The sequence below is a fragment of the Cottoperca gobio genome, chromosome 9 (genome assembly GCF_900634415.1).
Source record: "Cottoperca gobio chromosome 9, fCotGob3.1, whole genome shotgun sequence".
Lineage (NCBI taxonomy): Eukaryota > Metazoa > Chordata > Actinopteri > Perciformes > Bovichtidae > Cottoperca > Cottoperca gobio.
Window position 1 is genome coordinate 25,795,461 of NC_041363.1, and position 19,952 is coordinate 25,815,412.

At 38.7% G+C, this 19,952-nt stretch overlaps 1 protein-coding gene across 1 annotated transcript in view; it reads right to left on the minus strand.

The window, feature by feature from the left end:
- Positions 1–17,532, minus strand: part of prdm6 (PR domain containing 6) — a 91,195-nt gene extending 73,663 nt beyond the window's left edge. The window contains exons 1-3 of the mRNA XM_029440856.1: positions 16,881–17,532; positions 7,538–7,686; positions 6,392–6,550 (exon numbers count right to left, since the gene is read on the minus strand). Coding sequence (XP_029296716.1) covers positions 6,392–6,550; positions 7,538–7,686; positions 16,881–17,532 — 960 coding nt within the window. The remainder of the gene's footprint in view (positions 1–6,391; positions 6,551–7,537; positions 7,687–16,880) is intronic.
- Positions 17,533–19,952: the final 2,420 nt, after the last annotated feature.

The following is a 19,952-nucleotide window of genomic DNA, read 5'->3' on the forward strand; positions in this document are numbered from 1 at the left end:
TTTAAATATGTTATGTTCTTATTTTCCATTTTATTTGTTTTGTATGTTTATGCTTTTTTATGCTTTATGTAAATCACTTTGAATTGTCTTTGTGCATGAAATGTACTATACAAATAAACTTGCCTTCCCTTTTTTTGACAGGGACGGTGGAGATGTGACATGAGGGGAGAGAAAGGATGGATGGATCCCCAATAACACGTTATGGCCGTGGTGGGCCGTCAGGGCCAGCAAGGCCTTCTCTGCTGGCCTAAACATCATCAGAATATACATTTAATTTTTATATATTTTTCCACAAATATGTATTAAATTATTCCCCATAGTCTATTCTCTTCATTTCATAGCTTTCCTCTTGGTTGCGCTACTTCTAGCCTCAGATCGAGATTTGGAGGGCTGGCCTTTATGTTAGAGCTTTTATCCAATCATATTTCAGCCATAATGTGTTGCCAGGGTCCAAGAAATCTGCCTTCAGAATCAACAGTGCGTGCGCCTGTCGCTTAAAGTGAACGGAGACAAAACATGTGGCGTTAACCAATCAGATTTCGAGTTGACGAGCAGGTGTACGATAACGTCAGCACGTGCACGTCTTTTGATTGGATACGCACTTTTGAGAGGCAGAGTTATGCAAAGCTAGCAACCTTTGAACAAGCTAATTTGTGTAGATTTCTACAAGCTGTTTTTTTCAACCCACAATGGCTGAAGGAGGAGAAGAGGTCGATTTGGTCGCAGATATAATTACAATGCCATTTTCAAGACTAAACTTTTCAAGAAACGCTAGACATTGTGAGAAGAGAACGGCCAACCCCGACGCTAGCGAGCCTATCACAGCCGGGAAAAGGGTTTGTCCGCCACTTTCAAATCATTAACTACGAGCGGTACCCCCGGCTCACAGCCTCCGAGAGGCACTGCACATTGTACTGCTGGGAATGCCTGCTATTTACACCTAAATGTTTCGGAAATATTAATATAACTCTGTTGTTAGGGTGATGCAACGCCCGATTATACTGCGTTTCTGTCTAAATGTATAGTTTCTATAGCCATGGCGTCATAATGATGGTATTAAGAGGGGGAATAATTCAGGTAGAACTGTGTAGGACATCACTGAAGGCCTAGGTGTGAAATGCAAGGCCCGCCACTGGGTTATGGCCATACATGGTTGGCATCCCAGGCCCCACCACTGCATCTACTTTATACAGATTTGTGCGCTCTTCAGGTGTGCATAAAGCCACTGAAAATTTGTCTATGTTCCAAGAGTCAAACATTGAACTGATGTCTGGTGTCTAATTATACAATTGTGAGACGGAGGGCTGCAGACAGATGTGTGCTACCTTTGTGACACACAAGTGAAGACAAGACAACAAGGAATACTTGTGTTGTGTTTTGTCGCAAATAAAAGAATGCAGAAGCCTTTTTTTCAGGTATTTTTATAGTCAGCACGACTGCATTCAAAAAAAACACATCAGTGAGCCACACTGTTGCACTGGGTGACGTGTTCTTTCATTACCATGAATACAGATTGTGATTTATTTTTAACTCAATCCTTCTTTCACCGTCCTGCTGCCCAATAAACTTACTAGACTAGAGCACCATGTGAATGAATCCGCCGCTGAAAATAGTCCCCTGTAAATGCTATATTTCCTCCTTTGATAAAATCTACATTACTGAGCCTCTATAAATAAAAATAACTAATGTTTCTGTTTTAAAAATGTAAAAACTAACGGGCTTGGAGCTGAAAGCCATAAACAGGAAGTCGGAAATTATTGAGAGACGAACTAACATGATACCAGCCTAATCCTTTAAATGTGCTTCATAAATAAAGTGATGACTCTAGTTTTCAGAACTGTGAACCAATAACTGTTTGAAATCCTTGAAATCACTATAATCTACGATGTGTTCAAGGACAATAAAGGCATTTTATTCTTTTCTATTCAAAACCCAGACACTTTCTATTAAACATCACTACATTGTAGAAGCCGCCGACAATACTTTGCTCTTGAATATCTTGCCATGAGCCTTGTGTTTTCAAGACCCTTCAGATAAACTCGAAAACTGCTGCATTATATCAGTGTAGTCATCGCTGCTTTTATTAAAAAATTCCATCAGTAAAAAGGTCAAACGCCTCACTGCAATCAAAGCAACAGGAAACCCAAACATGCAATTGGACATAAAACCATTGGTGATTATGTAATCAAAATGATGATGTCAATGACCCTTTAATAAAAATCCAGAATACAGACAGTAACAGAAACATTAAATAATGACATCAGTCAAGAAAACATTACAGAGCCCTTTACTGGACGCTGTGACCACAAACCACTGAAAAGACAAAGTCAATGAGAATTCTGCAGGGAATACGATGATGGACAGACAGACAAACACAAATGGACAGACCAACAGCCGAGCAAAGACGTAAAAAACAGTGACTCTGTTACAAGAAACAGACAAAGATTTTTTAAGACATAAAAAGCCAACAGCCGTTTTGGAATTTTCTTAATCCTCACGAGTCTCATCAACATCCCACACTAACAAAATATGTTGCCTCAAACTGTGCAGCTGAAGTTTTCCTTTCTTTACTGCTCTGAAGTTCTGATGTTTGGGGGTGTTTTCACTGACTCTGCGTTGACAGCTCACCCCGTCTCAGATCTATCCAAAAGAAAACTCCCGTAAAAAAAAAAAAGCCCCTGAGGACGAGGTCAGAGCTTCAGGACGTTTCTCCTGTTTGTTCTGCACATTCTTTTCAATCAGGACGGCCTCCAGGCTTTGGACCGGGACGTCATCCTTTTTGAATCCTCGGGAAACTGTCGTCCCTTCCCTCAACCAGTATGGTCAGACACAAGTGGGAATATTTACTGTAATGTTACTCATTAATAGGGCTGGATATCAAGAAAATACTATAATTCTCTACTATATTTGTCTCATGGCTGGAGTTCAGATTTCACATTTAACCTAAGAAAACTCAAGACTCAGTACAGAAGCAGTGAGTGATAAAGCTCACTGCTTCGGTCCGATAGTTAAAGAATTATTCCTCCATAAAGTCAAACACTGAGCTCGACCTCGCAGGAGATCAATGTGTCGAGCAGTAAAATGCTGCAGCCCCAGAAAATGCTCCTCTGTTCCACCCAGACGTAATGGCAAGTGTCTTAATTAAAACTGAACCTTCCTGGACACCATAGACAACATGACACAAGCTCCCTGATTGGCTATAGGACAAATATCTCTTCCTGTTTTGTTGGGCGTCAATAAGCGAGTTTAACAACCAGTGAGTTTTAATGGGATCTGCGTGTAAAGCTTCTTCATCAATAGGCCTAATGACCGGTTTTAGCCCGGCAGCCGATAATCTGCCGATGGTTAGAGCCGGGTTATCGGATCAGCAGTTCTCCAGGGCCGAGAGCTTCAAAGGCTGGTCTAAGACCTCACACTGGGTCTCAGCTCCACTCTGCTGGGTCCAAATACAACTACTGGACAAGGATGTTTAGATACTGAGCTGTAAAATACCTTGGTATGGGTGATTTACTTTAAAAACCAAAAAACTGCAGAAAACAGAATCATTCACCTTCGTTCTCCTCTCTGCCTTGTTTTACTGCACATCCAGGAAATATTAGCATTTAAACCTCCACACATTTATCTAGTAGTATTTTTCAGTCTTAGGAGTATTTTTACACCCCATACATAGATTTTTATATTACATATAGAATTCTTTATTTTATATTTGTCATTGTATACCTGAGGAGGAATATGTTTACAACAATAAACAGTCGTTTTTCCTGAATGAAGGTTTGATTATGGTAATCTTATAGGAACATTGTAATACCTTAAAACGAAAATATTTATGTTATTACATTTAATTAAATAGAAAGCACTTTGTCGCTGAGGCAGCAAAAAAAGAAAGAAAAAAACAACAGATCTCTAAAATGTTATAAAGAATACAACTGAGTATATATAACTATATAATATTCAAGACAAGAAATAATGTCTATTGCCCTAAATCACATTATAAATTCAGTTACTGGTCCCCACCCAAAAACAAAACAACAAGTTCTAATAATGAAGAAAGAAGTCATAGTATTACAAAAAGTAAAGATAATTTTAGATTTAAAAATATATATATTTATTTCCAGAATGAAGTTGTAGTAACAGAAAATGTAAAATGTTTCATACTCAGAAGTGGAGGTTAACATTATCTGTCATCTGTCAGTTCCTTACTTAGTGTCATTCATTGTTCTACATATTATTTTGAATGACGCATCTCAAACTTAAAGTTACATAAATGTAACCAATCAAATGTAATTGGAGGCGAGAAGCTGCTAACCCTCCCATCACATAAACCTGCAGCTGGCCATTAGCTCGTGGAAATCAAAAACTCACAGTACGCTTTGATCATATTATACTTTATGTAATGTCACATTACAGAAGCTGAAGACACTCGGCTCAATACTCTCAAGTGACTGTCGAAGTCTCTGAAGAGTCTACACCAGATAAAATAACTACAAACTGTAAAATCCTACTGTCATTGAACTCCACTCTTTCTCAGTTTGAAGCACAAATCCTGACGAGCTCCTTTCTCCTGCTGGACTTGGCCCATGATGTCTTTGCATGACCCGCCCTCCCTGACCTCTGACCCCTTCCTCCTCACCCCTCTCCCCTCCTGAAGCCCTGCTGCGGTCAACAGCAGAGAGACTGATGTCCACTCAACCGACGTCTGACTGACCTTTACCAGCTCGGCCACAAGGGACTCATCTATCTCTCTGTCTCCCAGCATCCTTCACTCCCTCTGTCCCCCCCTCACTCTGTCTCCCCCTCTCTCTCACTAATGCTAATGCTGCTGTTTATAACTGCCACATTGACTTTCTTCTGCCACTGTATGTAAATACAATCTGCTCTGATCAATGGACTGAGAGGTGACATGAAGCTGACCACAAGCCAACACACACACACACACACACACACAGTTAACACAAACATGTACTATGTGCATAAAAGAGTTAAATTGAAGACATTTTAAGACTTTTTTGTCATTTCTTACCTGCCAAAATATAAAATCATGATGGGGAACCAGTAGGGACGATGTGGCCTAGAATGATTTATTATTATATACATTTTTGATGAGTATATAACAGTTATTCCTAATCAATCAAATAATTAATGTGACTTTCACCCAAAAAAGCGGCATGAAATGGACGGATGGATTACTTGTATAAAAATTATTTTGCTATAATGTCTTCATAAGTGCTGCATTCGTGACGGTGAAGATTGAAATGTCTCCTGCAGCAACAATCCACCATCACAGCAATATGACGTTTCAGCAAACTGAGCAAACTGAATGCAATGCTTTTAAATGTGCCGCACAATGAACATGTCTGTTTTCTCAAAGAGTGAAAACGGCAGAAGTCTGCGGTCACATATCCAGGATAAAAAAACCACAGCTCACATTTGTTTTTTCAGATAAATCTGGGGGAGAGAATACTGCGATAAAGCTCATTAATGCAGCACGTTGAAGAAGTGATGTGACTTATTACTCTTTTGGCTGGTGGAGATGACAACATAAATCTCATTTCATGTGAAGCAGGAATATTTAACAAAAAGCTAATGAATGACAGTTTTTATCACACTTGAAGGTGAAAAGGTGTGTGTTCAGTCATCGTGTCACTGTGCACAGAGTCCGACGCCAGAAAACATTAAGATGATAAACAGCTCTGATATCTTATGGAAGTGAAATATAACGCTCATCTATCTGCAGCGGTGGGAGAAGTACTCACATCCTTTACTCGAGGAAAGGAAGAAACACCCCAATCTAAAAATACTGCTGCATTCAAAACAGTATTATCATTTAATGTACTCAAAGTATCAAAAGTTAAAGTGCTCATCATGCAGAATTGCTCCTTTAAAAGTGTTATATTATTATTATAGAATATTATATTAATCTGTTGTATGTATTACTAACAAATAAATGCAAGAGCATTTAAATGTTGTAGTTTGTCTGGATATATTACTGCATCACATCGTATAAACATATCATGTTTAGCAAGTAAAAAGTAACTATAAGTGTCAGTAAAGGATATTTCCTTCTGAGAGTGGAGTATAAATAGTGGCATAAATGGAAATACTAAACAAAGTATAAAAGTACAAAACCCTCAAAAGTAAATTTACTTTACGTTACATTATAGTCTGTCTCCACTCTTGATCAAATGCTACTCAACACATTTCAGTCACATCCATTTAGTCCAAATGTATCTTTGAAAAAGATAAATATAGTTTGTTGGTGCCAAAACTTTGCTAAAAATCTCTGATGCCAGAATGAAAAGTGTCATTTTTTAGAGAACACTCCTCATTCATAACACTGAGTCAGTTTGAATACGATGCATCGACATGTACACTGCAGCACACACACACTTACCTCCCACAGGTGTCTGCTGTTTCTGACGGCTCCAGAATGCAGTTTGTCCAGCAGCAGAGGGACTCCCTGAAACGGGCCGATCCAGGTTCCCTGAGGGATCCTCTGAGACGCACAGATCCCATAACCCAGACCAGGAACTGTACTGGTGCACAGACACACCTGCACACACAGCACACAGAGGTCAATACAAAACTCTACTCCATTGTAGAAATGTCTTTTTGTATAATTTAGTTTTTATATATTGGGCAGGTCAAAGATATCACCATGAAACTTCCCCAGTTCATTACTTACATTAAGACAATTATTTATTGGAATACAAGTTTCTGAAATGTTATGTTTAAATATGCAAATGAGGCATTACCTTATTAATGTCCTGGAACAGAAATGTGAACATTGGATAAAGTCAGATTAAAAATTCTTGTTTCATTTTGTTGACATATTAGAGTCAAAGGTTTTTACAGAGGGGATTTTGAAATTATCTTTGTATCACTTCATAAATCAGAAAATTCTGTCAACAGACATTAAAGAAAATACATTTTTGTCATGCTTTTAGGAATAACAATATGATATAAATCAGGCTCTGAATGATATGTGAACAAACCTCTCTGTAAAAACCTTCAGACTATAGAGAGGAATGAAACTGGAGCGTTTGGTGTATGTAAGTGCTGATGTGGAGGAGATGTGAGAGAAGAAATCTCATTCTGAGAACAGAAAGATAAGTGAAAATACATATGTATTGTGAAATTCCATACATTTTGTAAGACTTTACAGGGGAAATAGTAAAACTTTAAACATATTAAACCACCATTAAAGTTCTCCAGATGATAAATTACATTAAAACTATTATTTTACATATTACAAATGTTATGAAATGTTATGTTTAAATATGCACATGAGGCATTATTTAATGTTAACTTTTGCAAATAGACAAAGTTAGTAAAATAAACAGCTCAATGTGTATTCTGGATGTTTTCTTTCCACATGTTATGAAGCAAAACAGCCCAAACTCTCAAAATTGACCAGTGCATGAAAAACTATGTTTTTTTGCCTGGGGTGTCTCGCCTTTAGCTAAATAAACTATTTATAAACCTTGAAACTTTGAAACATTGTAAAATAATCGTCAGACAGACAGACAGGAAGTCTCACCTCTCTGGGCAGGTCTCTGAGCCAATCAGGGACATCCGGCATGGTGACGGGAGTCGCCGTGCTGCTGGTGCCGACGAGTCGACGCAGAGAGTGAAGCGGCCCGTGCATCGGACACTCGCCATTCCTGTTGTCGGCACACATGTCACAACCTGGAGATACAAGAGGAGACATGACTGATCATTTACAACCAGAAACAAACAACATACACTTCAACAAACTGTATACGATTTAAATACATAACCTTTTTTCTTTTACACATTCTTTGTATCTAAATGCTGTGCCATCATCTTAATACTTTGCATGTTTTAAGATTCTTGCAAATTGTGTGATTTTTGTGAATATTGTGATTTGGTATTCTATTAATTTCTTCAACTATTAAGGACATACAGATACTTGATTTAACACATGTTATGAAACAGCAGAGCAGGTCCAATGGTTAATGAGGTTAGCCAGTGTTTACTGAAGCTCTGTTGGCTCTGATGAGCTGAACTGTATTTTATTTATCAATGCTTACAGTCAAAAGTGAGATTTAAATAATTATTTAACTAAGGCTAGTTTGTACTATAAATTAACCTTTTGGCGAAGTGACAAACTGAAAGTGTAGAAAAAGGGAAGAGGAAGTAAAAAGTAAGTGTTTGAAACTTTCCTTAGAAAAGTCATTTTTGATCTCTGCAAGGTTTTTCCAGGTTAAATGTGGCGTGAAGCGTATTGCTGGGAATTAGTGAGTGTCAACATTTACTCAGAGATGCAGTCTGACAGTAATGGATGTTAATTGACTGCAGCAACATAATGAGAGATTATTATCTGAACACAAAACTCCCACAGAGCAGAGAGGCTGAGAGGAACAGGATGTCAATGTTGCTTTCTTTTCTCTGTTTTTCTCGAAATTAAATATCCGCAGTTTAATAGAGTGACGGCTGCTTTGACACCGTGATTGATTAAAGTAAATTAAACCACATTACGGCCATTTATAAACCACACAATGTGACACAGCGTCACGGCCGAGTAAATGGGAAATATTCAACAGGCTTGATCCTCTGCGATCCTCGACTTCATCTGGAAACTGCTCAAGCCACTACAGTCTTCACCAATGGGAACAATGTTCAAAATGAAAATATTCATCTGATAAAATATTAAAAGAAAGTAATTCTTCTGGCTTAAGAAACTAAGAGTATTCATATTTAAAGGTGGAAAACCCAACATACTATATAAATACTTCAACATTTGGGGAGACGTCAGGAAATCCCTGAACCTCGCTGTTGTTTGGCAAGAAGTAGTTCCAGCACCGAACTCCCCCTAAAACCACAAACTGCCCGTCTTACATTTCTGTTTGTGTTGACATTAAACATAATTAAGCACATGGGGTGTTAATTAGTGAGGCATTTATGAACTTCGGACAGAACCAGGCTAGCTGTTCCCATCTGCTTCCAGTCTTTGTGCTAAGCTACGCTAACCCTGTCCTGACTCCACCTTCTTACTTCTGAGAAGTATCAATATCAATGATATGTGTGTTCAAAGAAAAAAGATAAGATAAAACTTTATTCATTCTTAAGGGAATTGTTGCAGTAGAAAGAAGAATTCAGTAGAAAGTAAGACAGAAAGCAAATAAAACAAAATCTAAACAATAAAGAGTATCGATAAGGTGCAAAAAACAAATGTATACAATGCCGGAAAAGTAAGCAGTTAATGGAAAGGATCATAAATAAACAGGTTAAGGGAAAGGTTTATGTTTATCTATGAATGTTCTGTATGTCAGACACACTGGATGCACTGCAGCAGCTGTTGTATTGTTCTGTTCATAACTTCTGAATACATTGTCTTTATCATGTTTCCACTGCCTCCACATCTCAAGTCCTCCGTCAGCAGATGAGGCCATGAGACGTGACTGAAAGCTCTGGAAAAGCTTGGGTAAGGGACCTTTTGCTCAGAATAATTTAATCAGGAAGAACGTGCAAGTTTCTTGTTTTGACTCTAATACAGAAATGTCTTTCACTGAACTTTTACCATTTTAAAGTTCCCCTCCAGACATGTTTTAAAGTATGTTAAAAATACTGCGCAACACAAGGAGAATAATTACATCTGCATTTCTCTGTATCATGAGAGTCAACGTAAAGTCTGTCTCCACGTTTTCACTCCACAGTATCTGCATTGGGGCTACAGGAGAAGGGAAGTCTGTCGGCTGTAGATGAGCTGTGATCGTCCGTCCACGGAGACGCACGATTTATTTTCACAGCGTCATTAGAAGTTCAGAGTGCAGAGAGACGACAGAGGAGGAGTTCAGACTCAAACTGTCGATGACATGAAAACTCAACAGAGGAGTCGAGCCGCTGATCTGCTGCTGACTTTCATTTTTTCAGCTCAGAACAAGTCTGGAGCTCTGATACACTTCATACTGCAGCTGCTGCTACATGCCGATACAAACACACACAGACACACTGCAGCTCAGTGAAAAGGGCTTTTGGCACATATAGATGTAAAATATAAAATAGTTTTATACCATGTATTCATTAAAATTTCTTGTACAGTTGGTTGTGTCTAGACATTAAACGTGAGATTTTTGGTTAAATGAAATAGACATTTTTAGAAGACACTGAACTCAAGAGTAAATATCAACAAGGATTAAGGATTAATCATAATTGTACAACTCATACAGTACTACCAGTCTCAGTGCCTCTATCACTAATACAGTTTGCATACTTTTGCAAAACGTGGGCAGTGTTCTGTGAAATAAAATAGTCATTATATTTTATTTATAGTATCTATTTATAGTTATTAACACTTTTCATGTTTTGTAAAATATATTTTGCATACATTTACTATATATTTACAACATATTTATATTCAAAATATATATGGAAATCTACAATAGATTCAAATATATCCTGGAATTACTCTTCATATATACAGTATTTGTTCTACTGCTAGTACTGTTCCAAATATCATGTATGTGTTATTACTACACTGCTAGTAGTACCTTTACTAAAAAACTGATAGTGATACTTAACAATAAAATATCATATAATATGCTAAAATAGTTTTGTTTTTTAAAGTTTTGAGAGTTTTGAGAAATGTTTAAAAAATGATAAAACAAAATCACACAAAGTCCACTTTGAATAAATCTTCTGGAGCTTTCAGCCACATGTTGTGACCTTCGTGTGACTAAAATAACAAAGTGATAAACAAGGTGATTACAGCTCTATCTTCAGTACATCTGAACAAACATCCATACATTTGCTAATGAAGGCCATTAACTAAAAGTGCCTTAATGCTAAAAGTCAATTGATATTGAGTTAATAATTTTCTGTCAAACTATTAATTCCAGGGTCAGTAATGAATCTTTAATCTCAAAAGGTTTGACGAAGTCGATGTTCAGGCTTGTTTTGAGGCCCTGTTGTGTCCGGGCTCATGTTTCAGCCAATGACTGCCTTCGAAAACAGCAAATGTATCATTTTTGTAATTGTAAATACTGACACACACACAACTGATACAGTAATAGAACAACACGCTGCATGCAGCTCGTTTCTCAGCTGAAGCCTTTTTTCTCTTCCTCCTCTCCGTCCTTCCTCTCGTTCAGACTGATGAACTGGCTGTGAACTTGTTATGGCGTTCTCTCCTCACTGCCCATCATTCAAACTCAGTATTCTGTTACATCCATCGCCAGTGTTTAGACAGCTCCGCTCTGCCTCTGATGTCTGAGCGCTGGACACCGTTTCCACTGAAAACGTCTGCGGGCAATTCTTACTATTTTTGTTTCCCAAAAATAAGGATTTTTTGTGAGTGTATCTTCCTACAAATCATGATTTCAACCATTTTTACCTCTTGAAAGATGTGTATTTTAATAGTGCAGGTATAAATCTGTCACATTAACATATCAGTAACCTAATATCTAGTTCCTTTCCATTTCTACATTCGCTCTCATCCACAGCAACTAACTGCAAGAGTAAAATACAGTTTCCTGACTGGCCTCCATCACAAACAGCGAGGTCGAGGCTCCGTAAAGAACTCCTGGACTCCTCCACAACAAAATCATCACACTTCATAAAGACTATCGATGTTAATGACTGCGTTTGTTTCCAACACAGCTGTGAGTCCAGATGAGGACGGACCACACAGCGAGGCTGCATTTCTACTCTGTAAACCCACGCTGGACAAAGCTCGACAGATCTGAGCCTCTTTTAGCTCCTACTTTTGGTTTTATGGCACTTTTACAGGCTGGTTCATCAAACAAGCTCCGGTAAAGCAACTGCACACTATCTGCTCAGCAGCAAACGGCCGACAGACACAGTCAGAGCCTTGCTGGTGAATATAGTGGCGCATTTAGCAGCTAAAGAAACAGATATTTCCCCAAGAAGATGGTGGAGACCAAAAACAGAGCTAAAAGAGAGAGAGAATGTTAGACGTTATCAGGTGGACACAATATGATTGAGCCATCATGGCCAAAGCCTACCAAAAAAGTGAACGTGAGGACAACCATTTTTCTGGTTTTGGCACAGGAAGGGGACCTCCCCGTCTTCAATCCTGCCTACAAAGATCTGGTTGGCTCAGATGTCAATGAGCTCAACACCAATCGGTTCAGGTCTTGGTTTAGACGAACTGAAAGTGTTTCCTGCAACCTCAAACTTCAGAACAAACATAAACAACTTGTTTTAGCCTTGTGGACGCTGGTAACAATTGAATAAACTAAGAAAAGTAATTAAACATGCTGATTTAATCTTACAATCCCAGAACAAGCAGGAAGTACTAGTTACATACTAGTTTGTGGTTCTGTTGTCTATGTGTGTCTCTTGCAGTTAGCTTCTCCGGGTTAGGATTCCTCCATTGTTCATCGTTCAAGATGTTTTTTATCAGGAGCCAAATGATCCGCAGAAGTCTCCTCCTCTCCAAACAAACGGACCAGGTGATTAAAACCATTATAAACACAGAATAAAGCAGTTTCATGTCAAACATCAATGTTTCTCCGATGCAGTTTGGCGATCGCAAATGTTTGCTTAGCTTGTTTCTCTGATAACTTAAAATCCAGTGTGTGTGTGTGTGTGTGTGTGTGTGTGTGTGTGTGTGTGTGTGTGTGTGTGTGTGTGTGTGTGTGTGTGTGTGTGTGTGTGTGTGTGTGTGTGCGTGTGTGTGTGTGTGCGTGTGTGTGCGTGTGTGTGCATGCATGCTTGTGCGTGTGTGTGTTTAAACCGACTTTATTAAATCACAATAAAACTGCCAGCTGACATTTAGTGTAGATGGAAATTCTTGTTCGTGTTTTTTTGTATCAAAGCTTAGTACGTGCCAGATGTGTGATAACTTCCAGTCATATTTTTTATTTCTCTAACTGAAGAAAATCAAAACTGTATTGAATATAAAACTCCAGACTCTTTGCTTCTTCCCGCTTTGATGAGTGACAGTAGAGCTGGTGCACTGATCAGAAGATGTAAATATTTTTAATTTAGCTTTTTATTTCCTAAAAAAGATAGATAGAAAACAAAGTTGATTTATTACTTTTTATGTACAATTTTTGAAAAAAATACTAATATTTTATTGATACACTTTCAAATTTGTCATAATAAAAACTTAGCAAATCTGCAGATACTGAATATTTTTAACTTTGTATAAGTTTGATTATTGTGTGTATTATTTATTAGTCATTTGAGTTAAAGGTTGAAAAGAATTAGTGTAAATATGACAGAAAGAATATTTTTTTAAAAACAGAATATCTGGGTTGCTTAAAGTTTTACCATTAATCTGTCTCTCACAAGTGCCCCAACTTTATGGAAGAGCAAATTGTGTATTGTTTTTATTAATGGAAGCATTTGATTTAATTGAATTATGGTCCAGATTGTTGTTTTGAAGCCATCTCTAAAAGAAGTTCATTCAATTATATTTATATTATCCAAAATTACAAATTTCTCAGGACTTTACAATGACTTTATAATTTTGTGATTTTGCTAAAAAAATTAACTTTTATTTGAATAGCTGATAAATAATAATAAATAAATAAAATAAAAAGAAATAATAATTTTTAAAAATCTGGATCACATTTTATTTGCATCATATGAGAAAATAGAGGAGCACAAAGTGTATTAGAAATACTTTGAATGGGACAGTATGTGTTAGAAATATGTGAAAAAACAAAGCAGTAACCATAATATTTATAATTAATGCAAAGATGAAATATTAATATTAATGTATTATTATTATTATTATATTATTATTATTATTATTATTATTATTATTATTATTATTGTTGGTGTAATGATTAATCGAGGTCGGACATGAGGGAGAGAGAGAGTGTGTGTGCGTGTGTGACTGCTTTATCTACACCCCACACACCCACTCACACACACACACAAATACAAAAATACACACACACACACACACACACACACACACACCCCAGAGACCTCAATACGGCCGTGTTGGGATGATAAATAGCGGGCCGGTGGCCGGTGGATCGATCCCCCTCCTCTCTCTCTCTCTCTCTCCCCCTCTTTCTCTGTCCCTCTCCCTCTCTCTCTTTCTCTCTCGCTTCCACAAACACAAAACTATATACGGCAATTAATTCCTGCTTGTCCCTCCATCCCTCATCGGCCCTGCCGGCGCGTATCGACGCAGATTACTGCTGATGGTCCGTTTTATCACCGAGGAATATACAGCAAAGAGCGCTCATATAGACACACACACACACACACACACACACGCACGCAATCACGCACACACGCACGCGCACGCCGGCGCACAATCTCACTAGTGTTTAGGATCGCCGCTGCCTGAAACCAAAAAACAGCGACACTCACTTCATAATAAAGTTTCGATATAGATGTCACAGCGTGAACCTATGACCTCATATTATAGGATTATTATAGGAGGAGTATTGGAGGAGTATAATAAACTTGGTGACACAGCTGAAGCAGGAATAAAGCATAGGCTATATTATACAAATATTATGAATGTATGATTGGCCTGTAAATGCCGCATTAGATTAGACTAAATATACCTAAACTACTAAATTTAAAATAACTGCTGTCACCTCAAAGGTCCAATACTATAGACCTATTATACATATATTATAGGAAAACAATATATCAATAAGATGATATAGCCTACTATGAAATCTTTAATATAGGCTATTAAAGGCTGGACACACTATTTAGAGAGAGAAGCCCAACGTGCAAGATAATGCATAAAGTCATAATGTTATGGAGGTATTACAGGAACCGTTTATAGCTGTGTTTATACATTGTTTTTTAAATCCCATGAAGTTCAACAAAATCACCGTACATTGACTGTCACGCATAGGAGACACACTGAACCAAAATACTTCATAAATATTTTTGAATACTATTTTAAAATGCATGGTATAAAATCAACAATAAATTCCCATAAGAAACTAAGAAACATTACGGAAATATCACAATCTCGCTATTAAAATATGATGGTAAAATCGATATTGTAAAGCTCTCAGAGCCCATAAAATGACAGTTGAGGCCTGCACTCGCACCGAAGGAAGTTATAGTTTTATACTATAGTGATACTCTATGGAGAATAAACTGTTATCAACATTGCACAGTAAATATAACAAATATTATAGGAGTAGGCTACACATTGTTAAGATAAAAAGCTGCTAAAGCACCAAATGTCCACCTTAAACAGTTCAAACTAACAGACACGAGACTTCTCTTTGATCTCCACGTGTGACGCGGGAAGCGGAGCAGCTGGCGGTGACTTCGGCTCAAACCGGGAGTGTGTTCGGTGCCGTCGTACCGACAAACGGGCCGCTGAGCTTCTGCTCGGAGTGTGTGAATACTTCGTTTTTATGTGTGTAACGGGACACACTGACTTTACTGATGAAACGCACCTCGGTGCCACAGATCTGAAACAAGACAGCGGGTTGTCTGTGTGTGCGCGCGCGTGTGTTTGTGTGTGTTGACACATATTGACAGAGCGCCCGTCATGCATGAAATACGCACGCTCACACAGCAGATATCAAAGTAATAAAAGGAGTTTGATTAAATCACGCTGAATAAAAACGGCTTTTTATTCTTTTACTGCGTTAAAAAACTGCAAATAACAGGAGTAAAACATATTTGGAATAATCATTTTAAAACTGTTTAGGTAGATTTGGAAAGATGAACAACGAAATATAAGTCTGTTTAAACGCTTTTGACGCCGTGTGGTTTATTAAAACGGTCCTGAAGAATTGAAGAAAACGCTAATGAAATAAAACTAATATGCAATTAATCAATTGCTTTGATTGGAGTTTAAGTGAGATTAAAAATGAGCGCGCACATACATAGAAGAAAACACAGTAAAATGACCACGTGAAGGCAGAGAGGTGTAAACCCCGACACTTATTCCACAAAATCTGAATGAAGTCTGGTTGATATTAACGCTGAGCTGCAGGCCTACTGTCGCTGCGGCTGAGGGTTTGAACCCCGGGCAGGATGACCTTTGACCCTCCCACAAACCCAACCCTCCTCCAGCTCCTCCTGTCAAACACTGCAGCTGTCAAACCAACTGTAACATCGCACAAATCCACACATAGAACTACATTTTAATGACTAAATGATTCTCCTATTATATCTGGAATTGTAATGTATTTATTGTATTTTGAACTGGTGGAAGAATAGTTGGGAACATATGCTTAAAAAGTATTATTCATTTATTTCTCATTAATTTATTTATGAGCTGCAATTAAGGCCCGACACTAATTTTGTGGAGCCTTGATAATATAAATATTGTCATTCTCTGTGGGGAAATTATACAACAATTATAGAAAATAATTCTGAATATTCTTATGATATTTCCAAAATAGTTCAAAGAGATTCATTACAGTTCAATGAAGCATAATAAACTCACGATACTAACTATTATATTAAATAAAATTATAGAAATATACAGCAGAAAAATACTTAAAATCACTGTAGAAAACCACAACACCACAATAGATTACTACAAATAATTATTATTGGAATATTGCAGAAATGAATTCCATTTTTCCTAAACTTCATTATAATGAATAAATATAATTGTGCACACTGTAATAAGATTAAAACACCACAGTGTCACAACTCACTGCTGAGCATTGCAGAAAACAATGTATAACTGTATGGAAATAGGATATATTATGTGAATATCAGAGGAATTTTAGAGGATACAGATACACAAGGTCAAAAGAGCAGCGGAGACACAGTCCATGTCCCTTTGGGAATATTATACCGGTGATAAAGGAATATTATAGTGTCACTCTACCGCAAATAAACTCCAATGACAGTGACAGGCCTGAGGTGTGTGTGTGTGTGTGTGTGTGTGTGTGTGTGTGTGTGTGTGTGTGTGTGTGTGTGTGTGTGTGTGTACGTACGGTTGTTGAGCTCTCCTGTGTGGTTGCTCAGTGGAATGATCTCCATCCTCTGCTGTCCGTACAGGTAGTAGTCCAGCTCCTCTGACGTTAGCTTGAACCTGGCGGACGCTCCTTTGCCGCCCTCCTCTCCTCCTCCACTGCTGCTCTTCACGCTGGACGACACCACACCAACACCCCCACAGCTCTGCTCTTTGGCCTGATGGAGAAGCCCCACTGCTGGGTTGTGACCCTGATGGTTCTCCGGGGGCACGACCATCATTAGGTCTCCTCCTCCAGGTCCTCCAGGCCCGGTACACAGCGGGGCCAATGCCTGCCCGAATAGTGCGATCTGCTGGGGAATGGGCAGCTGGGAGATCCCTGCCGAGGTTGAGATGGACATGGAGGAAGACGGGGTGAGAGCTGCTGCTGCTGCTGAAGAAGTAGCTGAGGAGGATGTAGAAGTAGAGGTGCAGTGCGTGGAGGCCAGGAGGTGGCTGTGCAGGCGGGACGGGCGCAGGCTGTCCATGGGGATGGAAAGGCGGTCAGGTGGAGGCAGCGGCTGGGCTAGAGGAGTCTTCAGCTGCGTCTGAGGGAAGAGCTGCTGCCAGTGCTGCAGGTAGGACGGGTCCACCTTCAAGAAGGCCGAGCCGCTCGGCTCGCCCGGCTTCAGCATGGCTGACCTCCGGCTGCTGAGGGGGAGAAAAGACAGGATGAGGTGTCAATCATCAACATTGTTCAAGAGGTCAGGGCAGCATGTGGACATGGACTGGACACTCAGAGGGTCAAATCTGTCCATGGTGGATTTCAGGGAGTTAACACAACACTGTGTCAAATCCACTACAAACACATGTGGGAGGCAGAAAAAGTAACATCTATTGAAGATGCCAAGACACATTTAAGACATGTTTTTACTACTTTAGGTTTCACATAAATTGTTGTATTTTCACAATTAAATCACTTTTCAGGCATGTCATTTACTCTCAAGGCGTGAAACTGATGCTGATCACATATTTCAGCCTCATAACTCTTTTTTTCCTGATCTCAACCTGAGGTTTTTACCTCCGGTGTGAAAAAGGAGCACTTGAGAGTCGTGTTTTGTGTTAAATTTGAAACATGTGCACATGAGACGCAGAAATGTAACATCATCATGCATTTAACATCCACATTTTCCTGAGTCTGATCATGTTTCTTTTCAATTTGAGACTTTTTGGTGGATCATCAAAATGTTTTAAATACATGATAGATATTTACAATATATCAAACTCTTAATTGCATTGAAATTAGGTTTTATGTGTTGAGTGGAGCAAATTAAATCTAAACCAAAGCCTAAAATGAAACATATCCAGTGTTAAAATCAATCAGTCAATATTTAAAGTGATACTTTGTTTTTTGATCCTAATTTGAAACTTTTCTTTCTTTTCATTGAATTTACATTTTAAGCGTTCAGTGGTGTCTGATTCCACGTGGTTTTTTACCTCCTGTCAATCACTTTCAGTTCAAATTTTAGGTTTAAAACTGAACTTAGAAAGATAAAATGAGACGCAGACATCCTTCTTTAAATATACATTTGTGGTAAACAAAGAGAGTTTGAAGCTCATCAACAGTACATTACACGTTTCAGATAATCCTCATCATTGCATTTAGTCTGATACTCTTCATTGTTTCAGCCTGCAAGGTTTCACTTAAATACAGATTTTATTCTGCAAAGAAAGTTGAGCATCAACTCTCATGCGTTTCTGTTTAAAATAAATAGTCAGATATTTTGGAGATTATCTTAAAGTATGTTTTTATTTGAGATTAAGATGTGCAGACAGGTTGTTTCTGTTCTCATCAGCAGAAACAACAGATTGTTCCACCTAACTGGTAAAATTGTATAAATAAATATATAGTTGCACACTAATATTTCAGAAAGAAAGGTATTTTATGTATTTCAGCCTCATCATCTTATAACTGAGACTTTCATGAGTCTATTTAATTTCACATCCCAAAGTATTTGTGTTCTATTTTTCCTCCTTATCCTGTTCAAAAGGACCAGTAAAGTGTATTTTGGAAAATAACAGCCGTGTCTAAACGCTATTTCTGAGACATAAAATGTGTATATACTCTAAAGCCAATAAAACACTCTGTAAACTGACTTCAGCCTGGTTGACCCTCCGCTTCAGCCCTGCTCTGCTCCGCTGTCTCAGTCTCGGATGGTTGTTTTAGCGCAGATTTCACGCACGCCAAGCGCAAAAAACGTACCAAATAAAAGCAAAACAATCACGGGAGAACACTGACGCACACTTTGGATGAGTTTACAATGTAAACTACGCAGTGGGTAAAAGTTTCATCAGAATAAATACATTGGTCCGGTTAAGTCCAAGTCACATCGGCGGTCCGGCGTGCTGTCCGTGGCCGAATAGAGGCAGCGGTGGGCGGGTAGATACGCGGAGATGCTCCGCTGGGTTTCCACGGAGTTTGCTGGGATGTTGTGTTTTCCTTTTTTTTTAGTTATGTGAAAGTTGTTGAAGCGCAGAAGAGGCTTACTGCAGTCAGAGTGTGTGCGGATCCTGGGCGCTGATTTCCGGGCAGCGGTGGAAGGTTTTTCCCTCCTCCGGGCTGCGGTGAACCATCGAGGGGAGCCGGGACAGTTCGCTGCGTCCTGCGCGTCTCCAGAGCCAAAACTACCGAAGCGGCTGCTGCGCGAGCCTCTCTCTCTCCCCCCCATCCCCCTCCCACCCTCTTTCTCTCTCTCCCATTCACTTGCCCTCTCCGCTCCCCTCTCTTTCCCTTATCTACAGTCCCCCCTCCACCCCTCTAATTCACACGTATTATTTCTCTCTCAGTCTCTTTCTCTACTCTCACACTTTCCTTTCTCATCTTTTTCTCCATCCTCATTTTCAAACTCTCTTTCTTTCTCGTTTCCTTCTTTCAAGTCTCAACCTGTACATTTACTGTTTCTCCCTCTCTCCAAATTCAACTCAGTTCAAATCAATTTAAATTATCTTTATTGACACTAAGTACAAATGTTCATATGTTCCGATCACTACATGTAAATCTCTCTGTGTTCCTCTGTTTACCACAGCAGTACATCTAAAGGTTGACTAGACTGTA